This window comes from Erpetoichthys calabaricus, chromosome 7 (genome assembly GCF_900747795.2).
Source record: "Erpetoichthys calabaricus chromosome 7, fErpCal1.3, whole genome shotgun sequence".
In the NCBI taxonomy this organism is placed as follows: Eukaryota; Metazoa; Chordata; class Cladistia; order Polypteriformes; family Polypteridae; genus Erpetoichthys; species Erpetoichthys calabaricus.
In genome coordinates this window covers 81,223,209-81,242,855 of record NC_041400.2, presented here as the reverse complement: position 1 = coordinate 81,242,855, position 19,647 = coordinate 81,223,209, and the positions used below count along the sequence as shown (strand labels likewise).

The 19,647-nt window shown below is 36.4% G+C and overlaps 1 protein-coding gene across 1 annotated transcript in view; it reads right to left on the bottom strand.

The window, feature by feature from the left end:
• Positions 1 to 19,647, bottom strand: part of LOC114654212 (protein unc-13 homolog B-like) — an 837,814-nt gene that overhangs the window by 660,090 nt on the left and 158,077 nt on the right. Inside the window, 1 exon segment of the mRNA XM_051929449.1 lies at positions 569 to 668. Within this exon segment, the coding sequence (XP_051785409.1) occupies positions 569 to 668 (100 nt within the window).

The window sequence follows — 19,647 nt, the reverse complement described above, 5'->3', positions numbered from 1 at the left end:
TAATGTTTGGGACAAAGAAACATTACTCATTGATTTACCCCTTTGCTCCACAGTTTAAATTTGCAAATCAAACAATTCAGACATGATTAAAGTGAACATTGCAGACTTTCATTTAAGGGTATTTGTGTACATTTCAGTCACAACATGTAGAAAATACTCTTTTTATACACGGTCCCCCCATTTCAGCACACCATAATGCAGAGTGTACTGTTAGTATGATGTATTTAAGATATGTTTTCAGCTTAAACAGCTTGGTGTATGTGAATCTAGTTTAGAAAGCAGTACAACTGATTGTTTAAGCATAACATTTATTGCAACAATAATAAATTATTCAACAAAGAATATAAACATTTTAAAGTGTTTTATACTGATAAAGTGATTCTTCTTGGACAGCCCTTGATAATGCAACACAAAATAAAGTGTAAAAAAAAATATATCAGAAATGCACAACTCTGTCATTGAAAATGTAATATATTATAAGCAACCTCTGCTAAACTAACTAATCAGCTCCAACCATTACATTACAAAAATTCAAACCAATACTTATATCATTTCATTTTCTACTTACAACATGAAGTCCTGCTCCCAGGATGGCTGGTGACCACGAACAGTGATAGTTGTACTTTTGACATTTTGTACCTTCAAGATCACGTAACAGTGGAATTTATCTGGAAAGGATATTAAATGCTTTTAGAAAAATCACTCAGACAGCATCAAGAATATTAAAAAAAAACTGTAATCAAAACTGCAAGATCTTTACAAAACAGTAAATGACAGCTCATAAGACAGACTGCAAAGAATAGGTTAAAAATATATACGTATTATATATTCAATTAAGTACAAACCGCATGTAAGAGCCAATCTTAGAAAGTTAAAGTTTTGAGTTAAACTCATATTAATGTTTGCTTAATTTGAATAGAATATAATTTCATAGTTAATGGTATAGTCTTTTCCCCCTATAAGTCAGTAAAAGATAGAACTTTCTTGCTATAATTGAGATACAGGGTGATAATTGTTTCAGTTGTGTTTAGAACAGGTCCCAGTAAGCAGGGACTTGAAAGACCCATTTTCAATTCAGAAATGGGATAGGCATACAGTTTTCTGACTGTCATTTTGAAATGGTTCAGAAATGTTAAGAAAATAGTACAGATTTGAGATGTAATAAGATTTAAGCTTTGAACACAACTTTTCTTAATTAAGAATTTTTCTTTTTTTTCGCTATCTTAATTTTCTTTTTTGTGTGAACTGTTTTACTTTGAATTTTAACTAAACTTTTAAACACGAAGATATTTTGTCTGTGGAATCAATTCTATGGGTCAGGCTTTTGTTGAATCCCATTTTTTTTTAAGTTAGAGCTGCTGAACTTTGGTAACTTTGGAAAAATGCAGCTACACCGCATATACAAGTGTATATACATTATATGTACACAAACACACACATACATATAGATTCATATTTACAAGCTGTTTTATCTGGCTTCATTCACCCTGAAGAGTAATAAAATGTATATTACATGTGTAAAATAAAAAAGCAGGTCTGACACTTATGACCTTTTTAGCAGAAATGCATGTTTTATTAAGTATTACTTGGCATCTAACAAATGTGAACAACAAGAATTCTAGAAGTTAAAAGTGGTTTATATTGTACTTAACGTGTCAGCATGGAGAAAATTATGTCAGACAAACATGCACACCCCAGTGCACTGCTGGCGCACTCTGGGTTTTTGCCACGAGCCATGTAAGGGAAGCAGAAATCATTTATTCTGCATAAAGCATTTAAAACACCAAATAACTTATTTCTTTATTACTTAATAGACTAAACAATGTGTATGTTTAGTTGCAGTGCAGCAGTAAATAAACTGAAGCCATCCAGATTCAGATACTAGGGTAACACTTTAGTGTAGATACTGTAAAAATGCACGTATTACTCATTTACTCTTTATGTAAAAAAAACTTAATAAAGGGATCTTTAGTCTTATTTATGCTTATAAAGTATCAGTAATTTCCTTATTTATTTCTGTGCAGTGTGGCATTTGATATTCTGGTAAAAGTACTTATGAATATGAAGGATTCACAAGTCTTATAATGAAGTATGTAATATCAAGAATCATTTGTCACACTTAAGCCACTTCTGACCATTCAAAAGTAAATTTATTTTAGGTCGCCATCTTGCACAGACGAATAAGCACTTTATTGATGCTTTGTGGCTGTTATTAACACCAAAAGAAGCCTTTGTTAAGGTTTCGTTACAAAAGACTAAATGAGTAATAGATGTATTTTTGCAGTACCTAAACTAAAGTATTATATATATTATTATAAAGTATTTTGTAGACAGGGGCAGCACGGTGGCGCAGTGGGTAGCACTGCTGCCTCGCAGTTGGGAGACCTGGGGACCTGGGTTCGCTTCCCGGGTCCTCCCTGCGTGGAGTTTGCATGTTCTCCCTGTGTCTGTGTGGGTTTCCTCCCACAGTCCAAAGACATGCAGGTTAGATGGATTGATGATTCTAAATTGGCCCTAGTGTATGCTTGGTGGGTGTGTTTGTGTGTGTCCTGCAGTGGGTTGGCACCCTGCCCGGGATTGGTTCCTGCCTTGTGCCCTGTGTTGGCTGGGATTGGCTCCATCAGACCCCCGTGACCCTGTGTTCAGATTCAGCAGGGTGGATGGATGGATGGATGGATGGATTTTGTAGACATTTTTATTTGATAATGGGGCAAAAATAAAAGGAAATAATCAAAGGCAGAACACTTTTAAACAACAAGAGCATGAAATGCAGTCCTGTGAACAGCTGACAGGTGCTCTCTTCATCCCCTTTCGGGTTGGTGGGAAATTTAAGAAACTTTGATGGCAAGCACTCTTTGAAATTTTTCTGGATGCAGGCTCAGAATATGGGGTTCTGATATAATTTCAAGAATCAAAACAGCAGATTTTCAGATAGATTACAAATAGCAAAGGATTGATAAACAGGTAAGTATTCAAAGTCAGTTAATTGTTGAGTGTTACATACCCTATAGCACAGATCAGACGTGTACTGTACTTGGGATTCTGAGAATCTGTGAATAGCAGGTTTTACCTCTCCTTACCTAAATGGACAAATCTCTGCCTAGTTGCTTTCCTGTGACAGAACTTATTGCATGGCTGTGCATGTGGTCAGTTGCATTTGGTGACACACGCTGTCTTTTCTGAGGGATTGTCTAGTGTCACCTCTCATCCCACAGGCAAATACTCCCCAAGATAACATCAAATGGAACACATACAAAGGACACCAGGGATTACAAGCAGCTTACTACCACTTCAGTTAAACAGCCAGCTTCAAGCTGCTTATCTGTGACTCAGTTCACTGCACTGTGTTGCGGGCTACATTCAGTGACACGTGATGAACAAAAGCACAAAATAATTGAAGATGGTAACCAAGTCTGTAGTGTGCAGTACTATTCATCATCATTAGTGATGGCTGCTACATATTATTCAGCATCAAAACTAGTTTGCTTTTTCAAATGTTAAAATTTATAAATCACTAGGTGAACATAATTGAAATTTAGCTACAAAGAAAAATCTGAGGCACCCCAATCTCTTGTCAGCCTTTCAGAAGCAATTGTAGAGCCCCGGTCTTCCAAATGCTAGAATAAGTAATTTTCAACTTCACATTGAACCTCACAATAAATATGGCTTTAATTACTCTTCTTTTAAAACAGGATAAGGACTACATTGATTATTCGAACTATAAACCACTGTTAATTGGAGTAAATCTTCTCTTCCCCTTCTTAATCCTCTCCATTATCCTTTTGTCATCACTTATCATACGTTGGACAGATTCATTAAGACACCTGGGGTTTGAACAACTTTACATCCCTCCAGGATCTAACAGCTAAAAACTTCAATCATGTCTATAAGGAAGTTATTTTGTTTCCTCCTGGTCACATCTTCTTTTGTCCTTTCATGCAAAGCTTTTCAATTAAAGAGATGAACATCTTTCCCCATTTTAATTTTGCTTATTCCATGATACCCCTTTCTATCCCATCTAGATACTGTTATGAGGTTCAGCATCATCGTTCCACTGTCAGTTTGACTGTACATCAAGTGTCAGACTTTGTGCACGTAAAATATGTTATCCACATTTTTAAGGAATGGCAAACATTCCTTAGTCAGACACTCCATACTGATTCTCAAAAAGGTGGGATGAAGGGGTTTCTCCTCCAGACCTAGAATTGCATCGCATGGCATTCACCCTCATACATGTCTGGAATTGGATTGGTTTTCCCACATATTCTTTATCATGGCATTCAACAGAAATCACTTATACTGGTCCCTACTCTCTTTCCACTAGCCCACTTATTTCCAATGAGATAAAATCATTGGCCACTGTGTTTGGTGCATTGTGTTCTATGCCTTTAATGTTTTAATGTATACTGCCCACTAGTCAAATACTGGGATGGAACTCCATTGTCCAAAACATCAAAAATTCGTCAAAAAGTAGATGACCACCAGCATACACACAATTTAAAATTGTACAGTGATTATATTCTGCACCATGAACTTGTCATCTAATAGGCCTAGTCCCTGATCCTATATTCCTCCTTTGCTCCCTTGGTGTTCCTGAAACCTTCCTCCATAGGTTTTGGGACTGTACCCTGGTGGCTTCTCTTTGGTCTTATGTTGCTGACTCCCTCTACAATTCTTTCTTGCCATATCCCTCTGTCTCTTGAAGTGCTGCTACCAAAGTTATTATACTGTGACATGCTATGTCTTTCTCTGTGATCCACTGAAATCCTATTATCTTCCACCAGGGCCTTTATTTAATCTCTGCTCTGACAGTATCTGTACTGAGAATTTTATTATGGCACTCAGCTGTCCTTGTCTATGTAACAGATTGCTATCAGTCACATGTTTAGTTCTGAAAGCTGCCCAAGACACCTCTAATATCACATACATTCAGAAGTGACAGCCCTTCCAGTTGAGCAAACTTGTCAACTCCATATGCTTCACCATTGCTAGAACAAGAATGTATAATGCTGTCACTATTATAACACAATAGATTACTTTCTTCTTCACATGCATACATTCCAACAGCCCATATTCAGCTCAACATACTGCAATAAACAGTTTTTCAATAGCTGTTTCTCGGTCACTAGCTGGAGTTCAATGGAGACGACCAAACTCAGGAATGATGTCATGTGTGACTAAAGGTGGACAAATTATCTCCGTGTTAAAAATAAAGTATTTAAAGACAACTTGATTGGCCAGTTTAGTGGCTGGAATATTTCTCTGAAAAACAAAGAAATATTTTTTTTAATTTTGACAAATTTCAGGGTTGCAGTAACTATTATGAAAAAAAAAATCTAGTTTTATTTTATTTCAGTTCTTTTGAGTTATTTTAAAAGTTTCATATAGTTTTATTTATTCACCTTTGTTTTACTTACTTTATTTCAGTTTACAATTTTTTTTATTGGGGTGAAAAAAGATCTGCTTTTTATAGCTTTTATTAGGACTACTCCATGATTATTTAGATAAAATGCAACTTTTAAGTAAATAAACGGGTGATACTAACATTATTTTTGATAGTGTGCAGGGGTGCAGAAATCCAACGCCCGACTTGTCCGACACGGGTAAATTGACCGTCGGACAAGTGTGTTTTTCTGGTTTCAGTTGTCCGCGGACAAGTGCAAGAGACAAGAGGAAAAAGAATTATATGTGCTGTGCAGGGCACATCTTTAACAATACAGTGATCCCTCGCTATATCGCGCTTCGCCTTTCGCGGCTTCACTCCATCGCGGATTTTATATGTAAGCATATTTAAATATATATCGCGGATTTTTCGCTGCTTCGCGGGTTTCTGCGGACAATAGGTCTTTTAATTTCTGGTACATGCTTCCTCAGTTGGTTTGCCCAGTTGATTTCATACAAGGGACGCTATTGGCAGATGGCTGAGAAGCTATCCAGCTTACTTTCTCTCTCTCTCTTGCGCTGACGTAGGGGGGTGTGAGCAGGGGGGCTGTGTGCAGCTGCTTCCTGAACGACATGCTGCACGGAGCTTCGCATACTTAAAAGCTCAAAGGGCACGTATTGATTTTTTTTATCTGTCTCTCGCTATCTCTCTCTATCTCTCTCTCTCTGTCTTCCTGCTCCTGACAGAGGGGGTGTGAGCTGCCGCCTTCAACAACTTTGTACCGGCGGTGCTTTGCATACTTAAAAGCCAAAAAGCCGTATTGATTTTTTTTTTGACTGCTTGCTTTGCACTCCTTTGAAAAGGAAGATATGTTTGCATTCTTTTAATTGTGAGACAGAACTGTCATCTCTGTCTTGTCATGGAGCACAGTTTAAACTTTTGAAAAAGAGACAAATGTTTGTTTGCAGTGTTTGAATAACGTTCCTGTCTCTCTACAACCTCCTGTGTTTCTGCGCAAATCTGTGACCGAAGCATGACATTCTAAAAATAACCATATAAACATATGGTTTCTACTTCGCGGATTTTCCTATTTCGCGGGTGGCTCTGGAACGCAACCCCCGCGATGGAGGAGGGATTACTGTACTTTCAAATTTTAAACATTTGGGTATGTACTTCGTGCGGAAACCGTCTACTTAAGCATGCTCTTCATGTCTCAAATTGGTCTTCAATATTGTTTACAAAATGACGGCTGATTTTTCAAAGGGGAAGCACTCTTATGGTCTTACAGAAGTATTTTACCCTACTATTTACACGCTTGGAGATGCGGTCATTTTTTTCATGCTGACATCACGATGTAATCTGATGATTTTTCATTATAATCAATAACTTTTATATATTACCAGTAACGGCGTACTGCACAATAATGTGCAGTGAATACACCTGACTTGAGCATTCCTAGTTTTCATGCTCTTTCTCTGTCTAGTTTGGCATTCGTTTGCTCAGAGGTTGATGCGCTTGCTGCTTCCTGAGCAGTTCTTCTTTTCTCCATCCTAGCGGCTCACTGCTTATCTTCTTTCGTTGGCATCTTTTCGCGTTAAAACTGATTAAGTTAGTTTTTGTGTTGCAATTACTTAATACGTTTTCTTTAATTTTTCACTTAAGCTGGCACTTAAGTCTTCAGTCTGCCACAAAAATGATTAGCGAAGATGGTGGGAAATGAGAATGGCGCATATACGCATGCGCCGCACGGCCGCCCTGCTGCTGAGAGTTGATTCAACAATAAAATACAATAAAATAAAAATGAAAAGAGTAATACAAATCATCACCCCGAAAGCGGATAGTAGACGTCACGTATGATACGTGTACCAAATGTCAAGTCAATAGGTGAAACGGTTTGCGAGCTACAGGTGATTTAAAATCCTGGACAGACAAACCAACAGCAACGGTAGCGTATTATAGAAGACGATTGATAAAATTCATTGTTTCTACATAAAAATGCGGTCATTTTACTTACAATGCAAATGTTTTCACCACATAACAAAGCTTGTTAGGCAGTTAATCTTTCCTGAAATTTGCGATTTCGCATAGGTTGTGATATATTGAGGAGTTAACAAATTTATTGCGTGAAAACATCAATTTTGATGAGCTGTCTATAGATCATTTTTGATTAGAGAATTTTTCATATAAAACAAGTTGGTTTTGCGCTGTCAGTTTATTAAAAATAAAGAAGAAAACATTCTAACAGTTTCCAAATGTTATGAAATTATGAAATTTGTGAATTTCCCCTTGGGATTAATAAAGTATCTATCTATCTATAAAAATCTTCACATAGACGTGATTATTTTTTCTTCTTGTGAGAGATTATTCTCCAATATGAATTTAGTAAAGAGTTCTCTAAGAACCCGCCTGACTCAGGAAAACCTTCAAAACCAGATGTGCATTGTTGTTAATGGCAAACCTTTAGAAGAGTATGACCCACTACCAGCTGTGGAATTCTTGCTGTCATCTGGCAACAGGCACATCACTCATAAAAACCTGAAAAGTCATCAGCAATCCACTTCTGCAGGACCATCAGTCCAGGAACCATGCAGTTCAGCTCAAGCAGAAATGAACAGCATTCAGCCCATGCTGTCTGAGATGGTAAAGATTCTTGGGGGAGAAGATGTTGCAAGACAAAAGCTGAAGAACATGGCAAAAAATGAATCAGGACAGTGTTCTGTTATGTAACTGTAATATGTGAAACAGAACTAGTGTAGCTATAATGAAGGCATTGTTTATTAGTGAGTTAAAATGATAACAAAATCTTTTATATAGTGTTCTAGAGCAAGGTGGCAAAATTCTGCTCCCTGAAGGAACTTTTTTCAGTTTTAAAATGGAAGGCAGTTTTGGTATCAATAAAAGAGATCAGAAAAAATAAACTATTTTTCACTTTTGTTATTTGTTTATGGGCAAGTGAATTTAACTGGTGGACAAGTGGATTTTCTAAGTTTACTTGTCCGTGGACAAGTAGAAAAAAATTTGATTTCCACACCTCTGGTGTGTATTTGAGTTTAACAGGCAGGTTACTTTTAGGCAAAACGTTTGATCAACACGACAATGACTCAAATGAATGTGTTTTTCAAGAAAAAAAGAATGCTGAGATAAATGCAAATTGATTGAAGGATACTGGGAAATATGCAATAAAAGCAAATACTAAAAAAAGTTTTATTACTATTAAAATGTTTAAATTTAAGTAGTGTGTAAACGAGTGTAAGAAGATGTGAAATAGGTGCTTGAGACTTTGCAGTTAACATATTGACATATTTAGTTAAAGTAACTTCACTGAAAAAGTAACCAGACCATTGGAAATTAACAGTGGTCTGATTTTGACTGATGGAACTATTGTAAAATCTTGCATAATCAGCAACTAGGACACTATAAACAAGAGAGAGAGAGAGAGAAAGGGAGTAAGAACATATTTGAAAGAGACAGTTTATAAGATTCAACAAAACATCGTGCTGTCAGGAGGGGAAAGTGAAGTGTCACCTAGAAAAGTGAAAATGTGCCCCAACAGAGACAAGTATTAAGAGTAATAAAAAAAAATTGGACATTTAACACTAACATCTTTCTGTATGGACATTGATCTGAATCGTTCCGGTTGAACAATTCCATTCATTTTAACTTCTAATATTTGATATGCCTGGTTTACTTGTATAGAAACCTTAACATCTGTATATAAACATTAGATTAAAAAAAAGCTTTTGATATTATACTGAAACTGCCTTGTTGTCTGTGGGAGGAGAAGGATTTTTGCAATCTTAGCAGGAGCAGGCGCCTGACCTCTGCTACAGTATTTAGTGCAAATCTTTACAGGGTAGTCGTTATCTGCTAGGCACATATGTTCAAAAACCTTTCAAAGGTAATGGACTGGAAGCAGAAGGATATAGGCACTATTTTTCAATAAAGGAGGATACAGAGAAGTTCATTCATAAATTTATTTAAAGTAGAACTGACTACTGCAATGCAATATTGAAAGACTGTTTAAATCGTTCAGCTTGTGGTATCTAGTTAATTCAAGTTGCAACTGCATGAACCATTACTAGAACCAAGATCCAACACCATCTAATTCAAACTCTTAAGACTTTACATTAGTTATTTTTACATGTAAACCTTTAAATGTCCTACTTCTTACTGTGGGTCATGGTCACAAGGCGTAAAGTAAAGGGTACACACTCTCCAAAGGCATCAACGTCAGAATCAGAAGTGTCAAACTGTTATCACGTCCTTGCAGAGTTGGACAGTGTCTCTGATGATTCTGAGGTAGTAGGCAGGGATGAGGAGCTCCAACGGCCCACCTCAAAACAAGTTCCCAGAAAGAGAGAGGTAGTGATAGTTGGGGACTCAGTTATTAGGGGGACTGAAGTGCAGGTGTGCTCCAGAGACAGAGAATCTTGTAGGTTGTGTTGCTTTCCGGGTGCACACGTGGGGGACCACCCTGGTAGGGTGGATAGGCTCTTGGCCAGAGCTGGAATGGATCCAGTTGTCATTGTCCATGTTGGAACAAATGACATACATAAGGGTAGTCTGTCAGTTCTGTGATTCAAATTCAAACAGTTAGGTGCCAGGCTGAGGAGCAGAACTGACAAGGTAGTCTTCTCTAAAGTTCTGCCTGTGCCACGCACCAGACCAGGCAAGACTGAGGAGATTAGAAGGCTTAACGCATGGCTCAAATCTTGGTGCAGGGTAGAGGGGTTTAGGTTTATGGGGCACTGAGAATCCTTTTGGAACAGATGGGACCTGTTCTGATGTGACGGGTTACATCTGAACTAGAGGGGCACCAATGTATTGGTGAGACATATCAGTACGCTAGTCGAGGATTGTTTAAACTACGGAATGGTGGGGCAGGGAGTTTAGGACAAGTCAGGTTTATGCATGGAGGAACAAACAACGGTGTAGAAATAAAAATGCGTAGTAATGTAAATTCTAAGACAACATTTAAATGTTGAAGGAGTAACACATTAAAAATAGCTTGCTTTAATGCTATAAGTATCAAAAATAAGGTAAGTGAGTTGAAGCTGTATGTAGCAGAGCATAATTATGATATTACAGCAATAACAGAAACCTGGCTAAAAAACAAAGATGGGGATGAGTGTAACATAGAGGGATACACATTCTTTAGGAGGGATAGACAGAACAAAAAAGGAGGTGGGATTGCTGTTTATGTCAAACAGAATTTAAATGTAAGTCCTCTTCAGTTGGACGATGAGCCCCATCTTACTGAGGACATGTGGCTTTTCCTGGAAAATATTAGGGAATTATTTTAGGAGTGTGTTATAGACCACCCAATTCAGACAGTAATTTCAACACACATCTTTTTAGTAATATCAAAAAGGCAAGTTTACAGGGAGATATTATAGTCATGGGGGACTTTAATAATCCAAATATTAACTGGGATAACCGTGTAGATGGAGGAGCACAAGAGCAGGAGTTTCAGGGGTACTCACTGACTGTTTTGAACACAGTATGTTAAAGCACCAACAAGGGGTAAAGCTAGTCTAGATTTAGTATTTTGTAATAATCAAGACAAAATTGAGGGTGTAGAGGTGATTGAACCACTAGGGTCAACTGACCATAATATAGTACAATTCTCAGTATATTGTAAGAGTGCAGATGCAAAGACTAAAATTTTTAAGGTGAACTTTGGTAGGGCAAATTTTGAACAGATGCAGCAAAGTCTAAGGACGATAGACTGGGATACGCTTTTAAGTGTGGAGACAGTCGAGGAGCAGTGGAACAGGTTTAAAAATGTTGTACATGTTATGCAGGAGAGATACATATCTAAATTTGGGACTAATAGGAAATTAAAAAAAACTCCACAGTGGATTAATAAAGATTTAAAAAGGAAGCTGCAAAGGAAAAAAAACTGCTTTATAAGACATATAACACTAATGACTGCAAAGTGAATCGTAGAGCATATGAGAACATGAGAACAACTATTAAGAAGGATATCAGGGAGTTGGAGAGGAATATAGCAGATAAGGTGAAAGAAGACCCTAAGAGATTCTGTCAGTATTTTAGTAGTAAAAGAACAATCAAGGAGGAGGTGAAGTGCATCAGAAATAGTAAAGGGGAATTAAAAGATACAGACAATGAAATAGCGGATGCCCTAAACTTATATTTTTCTGAGGTCTTTACAAGTGAGCAAGTGGATAACTTCCCAGAGGATAATGGGACTACTTAGGAGGTACTGATGGATTTGGAAACTAGAGGAAGAAGTACTGTTCAGATTAAATAGGCTGAAATCAAACAAATCACCAGGACCAGATAGTATTTACCTTCCAGTTCTTAAGGAGGCTAGCAAGTACATACATAAACCCTTGACACATATTTTTAGGAAGTCACTGCACACTGGAGAGATTCCAAACGACTGCAAAATGGCAAATATCATCCCATTAAATAAAAAGGGTGACAGGGCAGATCCAAGTAACTATACACCAGTAAGCTTAACATAATTCACAGGACAATTAATGGAAGGAATTATTAAGGATAAGATTGAGGAACACCTGGCAAGGACATGAGTTATTAGGAACAGTCAGCATGGGTTCAGAAGAGGGAGGTCGTGTTTTACTAACATGCTGGAATTCTATGAGGAGGCAACAAAAGGATACGATCAAAGTGGAGCATATAATATTATTTATCTTGATTTTCAGAAAGCATTTGATAAGGTACCACATGAGAAGTTAGGCATCAAACTAAAAGTAGTGGGAGCTCAGGGTGATGTTTTTAGATGGGTACAGAATTGGCTCAGACACAGAAAGCAGAGAGTGAGGGTGCGAGGAACCTTATCAGAATTGGCTGATGATAAGAGCGGTATTCCACAGGGGTCAGTGCTAGGGCCGCTGCTATTTTTAATATATATAAATGAATTAGATAGGAATTTAAGTAACAAGCTGGTTAAGTTTGCAGATAATACCAAGATAGGTGGATCAGCAGGTAATTTGGAATCCGTTATATCATTACAGAAGGACTTGGATAGCATACAGGCTTGGGCAGATTTGTGGCAGATGAAATTTAATGTCAGTAAATGTAAAGTATTACACATAGGAAGTAAAAGTGTTATGTTTGAATACACAATTTGTGGTCAGAAAATCGAGAGTACACCTTAGGAGAAGGATTTAGGAGTCATAGTGGACTCTAAGCTATCGATTTCCCGACAGTGTTCAGAAGCCATTAAGAAGGCAAACAGAATATTAGGTTATACAACATGATATGTGGAGTACAAGTCCAAGGAGGTTCTGCTCAAGCTTTATAATGCACTGGTGAGGCCTCATCTGGTGTACTGTGTGCAGTTTTGGTCTCCAGGCTACGAAAAGGACATAGTAGCACTAGAAAAGGTCCAGAAATGAGCAACTAGGCTGATTCCAGGGCTCACAGGGGTTGAATTATGAGGAAAGATTGGTCATAATATAACCAGATTGTCAATGGAATTCCATTTTCAAAATTTTATCAAATTGTTACTTGCCTTGTCTTACTGTGTGTTCAAAATAATTTGAGTGTTAATACATGAACATTAAATGGTTTTAATTTTCTTATAGAATACTACAACAGTGTTTTCCCAATGTATCAATGGGAACATGTATCTGTCAATTGACTGTTTTACAACACATTAATATGTAAGGAGTGACGTTTACTTGGGATATGGAGAATAAATAGAATACATGTGATAGCTTTTAAAATGTTTAATAATCTGAGCATAACATTTACAGAAGACAACTGAACCACTGCAATATAAGTTTAAGTCTACACAAGTGATTATACTGTATTAAAAAAATATCATGAAACACATCCACTCTCAGTCTGACTTGGAACAGTGTAAACACTCTGTTACAACAGCAGAAAACACACAACCCACCATGGCAAACGTTCTGTAATCTATAATAATAGCATGATTAAAGAAACATAAGCTCAGGGTGGTTCTACTTGAGGTCCTCCCATATTGCTAGGCTCTTCAAAACTGTGCAGGAACCTCATTTTAGCTGTTTGTACACACAGCCTTATACTTTTCACTCACTAGCTGCAGCTTGTGAACATATGCAAAGATGGGGATGTAGACTTAGGTCCCACCAGGGCTCAAATTTTAATCCCAACAACATTTTGCTCAGCTGCAAACCACAGCTATGCACACCAGAAATCATGGTCTAATGAGTTCTAGAAAACTAACATTGTCTGCAAACAGCAGAGGTGCAACTCAGCTTTCTGAACTTGATACCCTCTAAAACTCAGTTGCACTTTAACATCATGTCCATAAAAAACAATAAAAGGAAAGGAAAATTAAAACACGCCCTTGGCAAAGTTCAAATGGTCTTGACTTAATTCCAAGTATGCAATCCCAGTTCTACTCAGCAAATACAGAGTCAGCATGGCCCACAACTGCAACAGTCTCAGTACCATGTATACTCTTATAGAACCTGCCACAAGATATTGCTCTCTGAGCTTGGCAAGGGAAGAGTTTGAATGTTTGTTTGTTTTTGGGTTTTTTTTGGTTTTTTTTAACATACTTATAATACTCCATTGATTATATTTTGTCTAAACTATGTCTTCCTTTTCCATCATTATTTTATGTGCTAATAAAAAATAATTCATATTGCTCCTTATGAACTAAAGGTTCACCAATCTTACAGAGTCCCCATTCCATTAATCCAGCATAGTTTTTTCCTAGGGAGACTGAGGAATGTGATCCTTCATCAATGAGATCACACACTCTTCTTCACCTTTTAAAAAATGGATCCACGATATCAGTCTGCCAGTCCTACGGCACTGCCCCAATCTTCTATGCAACACTGAGAAAAAGTATTCACCAAAACACCTCCACAATATTTAGTGTTTTTTCGTTTTTCCATTTCAATCTTTTTCACGAGGCACTGATAAAAGATTCTCTACAGTCTACACATATTAATAGTTTAAAAATATTGGCAAATCACACTTTTACATATTACACACTCTTATCTTGCTCATGTACTATTCTTGTGCATTGGAAACTCATGTCTAGCCTACTGCTAAACTTTGACATTACAGTCTTTTTGTCTGTAGTTCCTTCATTACAGCCAGTTGAAGCCCAAAAAATGGTTCAAGCATAGTCCCCTCTCTCATCTGTGAAGTGCTGTTACCAACATCCTGCAGCAAATTTTAATATGCCTTGAACTCTATGAACTCCCAGATCCCAATGCTTAATCTAGCCAGCATGAAAAAAGTCAGGAGTGGTGGATGCAGATGAGTTTAATGGATTCAAACTATATCCAAGAGAGTCTCTGACTCTCTTTCTCAGAATTTCTTCCCTTCTTTTGTCAACTGACCGTAAGTCTACAATTAATTAATGGCCAGATATTGTTGGTTTCCATTTTGTTAATCAGGTTCTACTTCATTTTCTGCATATTTTAAAGAATCTGTATCTTTACATGTGCTATTTCTGTATTTAGTGATTGGTATAATCTATTCTTGCATTTTGTCTTGGAAGTTACCACAAGTACCACAACAATCTGTGCCTGCACTTGATAATGAGTGCTATCCAAAATCAAATTATATTGTACTATTAAATTGTATTTCTGGCAATGATAGATTGGTCAACTAGCACTGAGAAGAGAATTACCTGTATTCTGTTTTTTGTGTTACCCTATTTTTGATACGCATTGCATGCCCAACCAACCTGGAAGGAGGTCTTTATTTGAGTTGCCCTTCCCAAGATTTCTTCTATTTTTTCCTGCAACTTTTTGGGGAATTTTTTCTTTCTCTTCTTAGATAGTCACAGCTGAAGGGTTATCACTTAACACTAGAATTACCAAAGGCTGCAAAAAAACTTGTAAACCCGGCCCACCTTAAATCGGTGCGCACCTCTCCATCAGACTCTTTTGTCTTGTGAATGTGTCGATAACCCCAAGTAGCAAGCAGCCTACTATCCCAACCTCCCACTGCCACAGAAACAACAAAAACCTCTCCCAGATCAAGCCTTGTTTATCAGGGAGTGAGGTAGTACCTAGAGTTGTATTGGCTAAAAAATATTTTGTTATTTGAAACACATGCATTTCATGTGTCTACAAAGATCTATGTAAGTGTAGGATGACAGGAAATGCAAGAAATGTTGAACACATACTGTACCTAAAAGACATTTTTTTTCATGTTTTAGTACTAACAACAAGATATTGACTTTTGTAGGAGGTGTCACAATGGCTGGACACAGCCATATTTCAAAGTTGTTTGTGTACATTGCAATAAACCCACAAGTCAATCAAAAGCAATAATGGTATTTTCACATACCCAAAGGTGTCTTCTTTCAAGTAAACCACAAGGTTCCATGTTGTCTGCTCTCTTTTCATTATTAAAATATGTGCTATACCACTGAGTGAATCTGCTTTTATCAAAGATCTCACCTACTTCAAGCCACGTACAGGGAAAGGCTCATTACCAATGGATAGCTCAGTTTCAGCCCAGTTTTCACAGTTGCCCCCACCCCCATTATCTAGCACTTTAAGAAGTTGATATGGACTAAAATTCAGGAAAAAAAGCAATAACAACAATATCTACTATAAACCTTGCTTGTTTCCTTTGATAAGTCAATCCTTGTTACCTCTACTTTCTTTTCCAGGTTGAGAGTTTTTCCTTCATCCTTGTCCCAATACCTTAATGTGCTTGGGTAAGTTTACACTAACTTGATACATATTTTTAAACCAGCACTTCTGATGATTAATGATATATGTGACATCATAGTTTATTTATTTCTATATATTTTGCAATAGTGCTATGAAAAGTATAACAAAACATTATTTATTTATTTATTGCAGTATATTCTAAAAAGTTGTCACATCAGGTAAGAAGCATTTGCTTTTGTTTTATAAACAATCAGTATTTTCACACTCCCTTAAAAAAGTTTGTTTCTTTCTGGTTTAGCATTCTTGTTTGCAAGCCTTTGGGAAAGTACCATATGTTAACTTCTGTTATTCAGTGACACTCACATATATGAGGTATGACAACTCTGTTTGCTCTGTCTTCTGGCACTGTATACGTTTGTTCAAAGAAGTATATTCTTTAAAACAGAAGTCCTGATGAAGACAGTTTTTCAAAATGTATTGGCTGAAATTTATGCCAGCTGTATTTTATGGTGCCACTCTCTGCCTGATTTGCAATTAAATAATATCACATCCTATGAAGGACTAGTCTCAACACCAATGTCTTTCTACTCATTTTGTCCTGGGATTTCCTTTTATCTACTGCATTTGTGCATCTTTTGCAGTGCTAATCTAGCCCTTCTTCATTTCCACCTTGTATTTAATTGTGCCTATTCATTTTTTTGTATTTTTTTTTCTACATATTCTTTGATTCCACCAAATTATTATTATTACTGCATTATTTCAATTTCTTTTGTTGAAAAACATTTTATGTTGATAATTCCCCTTAGTTATTTCCTGGGGATTTCATTTTTGTTCTTATCCGCTATACACTGCCTATCTAAAAGTATAATCTTTCTCTCCCTCTCTCTCATGAATAATTTTGTGATATTTTTTCATTATTGTATTTTGTTTCCACACCATTGTGTTGTTCAAATTATTGAAATTTTTTCTTTTTTTTCCTTTTACTCTCTATATTATACGATCTTTGGGGTGATGTTCCCCCTATATTTTTTCTATCTTTCATATTATTGTTTGCTTATTTTGTTTTTGTATTTAGCATTTACTATCTTTAATAAAGTGAAAAACTAAAATACAACATAGTAGTCTTACTACAACTGATTCTGCTCACTTGCCATTTTCTTTCCTTTATGGTCATTATTTTTTGCAAGCAGTGAATTACTTTTTGATTAACAGTTGAAAAGCTAATGCTTTTATCATATCCAGAAATTATAACTTCTCTTTTCATCTGCAGGCTTACTTGCACTAGAAGAGGTCGATGAAAGTAACACTGCAAACTGAATTTGTTTTAGTGGCAGATGCAGAGACCTACTAGAGCATGCATCTTACATTTTTTTCCTCACAAATCATAAATCAGCTAACTATTATTAAGGGATATGCCAGGTTGTCAGTCACATATTTTGAAGAAAAATGTCTGGCTTGAAATCCATTGCCACTAAACTGGTGCATTGTTAAATCATTATAGATACTAATTTCCTCAGTATTACCAGTTCCATATTAAGGAACTAAGAGTTTTCAAAAAAATAAATATTATTCCACTGTGATTAAAAAAAAACACTACGTTGAGTTCATATACTTTCATTAAAGTCAATATATTCAGAACAAACACTTCAAAAAGTTTTTCAAAATAGCAAGTGACTTTATCCAGCAGGGGGCACTAGCTACCTTGTTGGAATAAGTTCTTTTGTAATTGCGGCATGTTACATAACCCAAAACTATATAGCTATAATATAAAAAGGCAATACCTCTCCCTTGGTGATACGGCAGTAAGAAATCACATAGGAGAAATAACTTAGCTTTCTTTAATGACGGTTTACGCAGCATAACAGATGAGGAAGCCATGACAAAAACCAAGTTCGGGAATGGGAGCCCGATGCATAGAGTCTGCCATTTTTGTCGCTGCATTGGAAGGATTTTCCGGATCAGATGACAGTATCTCCCATCTGTTCGTTGGCTTCAAAGGTGTGCCGGGCAATATTCCAAGGCTTTATACTCTTCCTTCATGTGCAGGCCCCCACTTCGGTGAATCATGCCATTCCCAAACAAGGCACAGAGGATAGTTTCATGCTGACTTTGATACACAGAAACGCCCATTTCACAGTTGTCCCTGTCTTGTCTTCTAATGCTTGCCTAGCAGTTCTTATAAGGTGAACTCCTGTGTACTAAATCTGGCCCTGTGTTAGCTGTACATGTGAGTTGAAAGAAAAGTGGATTTATAAAATATTTTTGTAAACAGCACAGTGACATATTAAACTTTTATACGTATTACAGTGACCTACAGTAATAAGTGAGAGATTCAATTAATTAGCTCATTATTTACAAATGATGTATTTCTTGGCCTTTTGGTCATTTTTTGCTAGCTGTGCTTATAACACAGTAGCTGACATATGAAATCCTGTAGGCAGAGGTTGTATCAAACTTTTTCTTGGCTGGAACTATACAAACAGTTGATAGGTTCACCAGATCAAAAAAGCCAGTGAGTACAACAGTGACAGGATACCATTTTTCGATTTGAAAAACGTTTTGTATTAGAGTGTTCTCTTTAAAGATTTATCAAATAAAATGTTAAAGATTTTTTTTTTGTTTATGAATTTAATTTATTAGACCAAAGATTAGGAACTGAATTTTCTAGTGTGACTAATTTTTTAGTAGCATGACTGAAGTGCACCGAACAAAAGCATGCAAATGTGATGACAAATCAAAAAGCAGGAAAAAAATGTGAAGAGACATATGCTTACAGTATATTTAAGGTACAACCTCACCTTTTTTCCACCAAGTATTCAAAGTCATGGTTGCTAGAATATTTACAAAAATGTATTTCTAGTGGTAAAGTTAGTGGGATGCTTATTCTATCATAGTTAGCCACTATGGAGAAAAACGCAGAAATGTAATTAATTGTAAAGTTACAAATAAAACAAAAAGGTTTATCTGCATGTTAAAATATGAATTGCTTTCAATTTTGTCTGCTTTTGAAAAGCTTGCTGATACTTCTCCACCAGAGCTACAGACATCTAAATCAAGGCACTTGTGTGTCCGTCCTCACTGCAGCTGCAGCAGTTATTTCCAACATATGGACAATTGTGACTTTTAAACATTTTGTGAGGGACAGCACATAATATGGTGCAATAAATTGCATGGAACAGTCAGTCTCCCTTTTATTTACATTGTTTTGTGTTTTTTCACCTTTTGTGTATAGTATTTGTCATCATGTGATATTTTTTTGCTTTGCCATTTTTTTTAACTATTTCTATTAAAATGTTTTTAGAAAATAAAACTTTCTTTTCAGTAGTAAAAGAAGCCTCTATATCAAAATCACATGTACTATATATGCAAATTTTATATGTAATAAATGATTACCAAGTTAAGTTTACTCTCATTGTTTATTATTGTCGAGGCAGGTTTGCCTTACTTTAAATGTTTAAGCATTATAGAGCATATAGGTTTCTGCTTACACTTAGTGATGGTGCATTTGTGCTTTTCTTTTTCTTTGCTACACAGAAATAATTCACTTTTATTTTATTGTCACTCCTTGATCCAGTGTAGTTATGTGAAAAGTATTTTTATGTGAAACTTTACCATGAGGACTCCCAACTCATTACTAGCTCA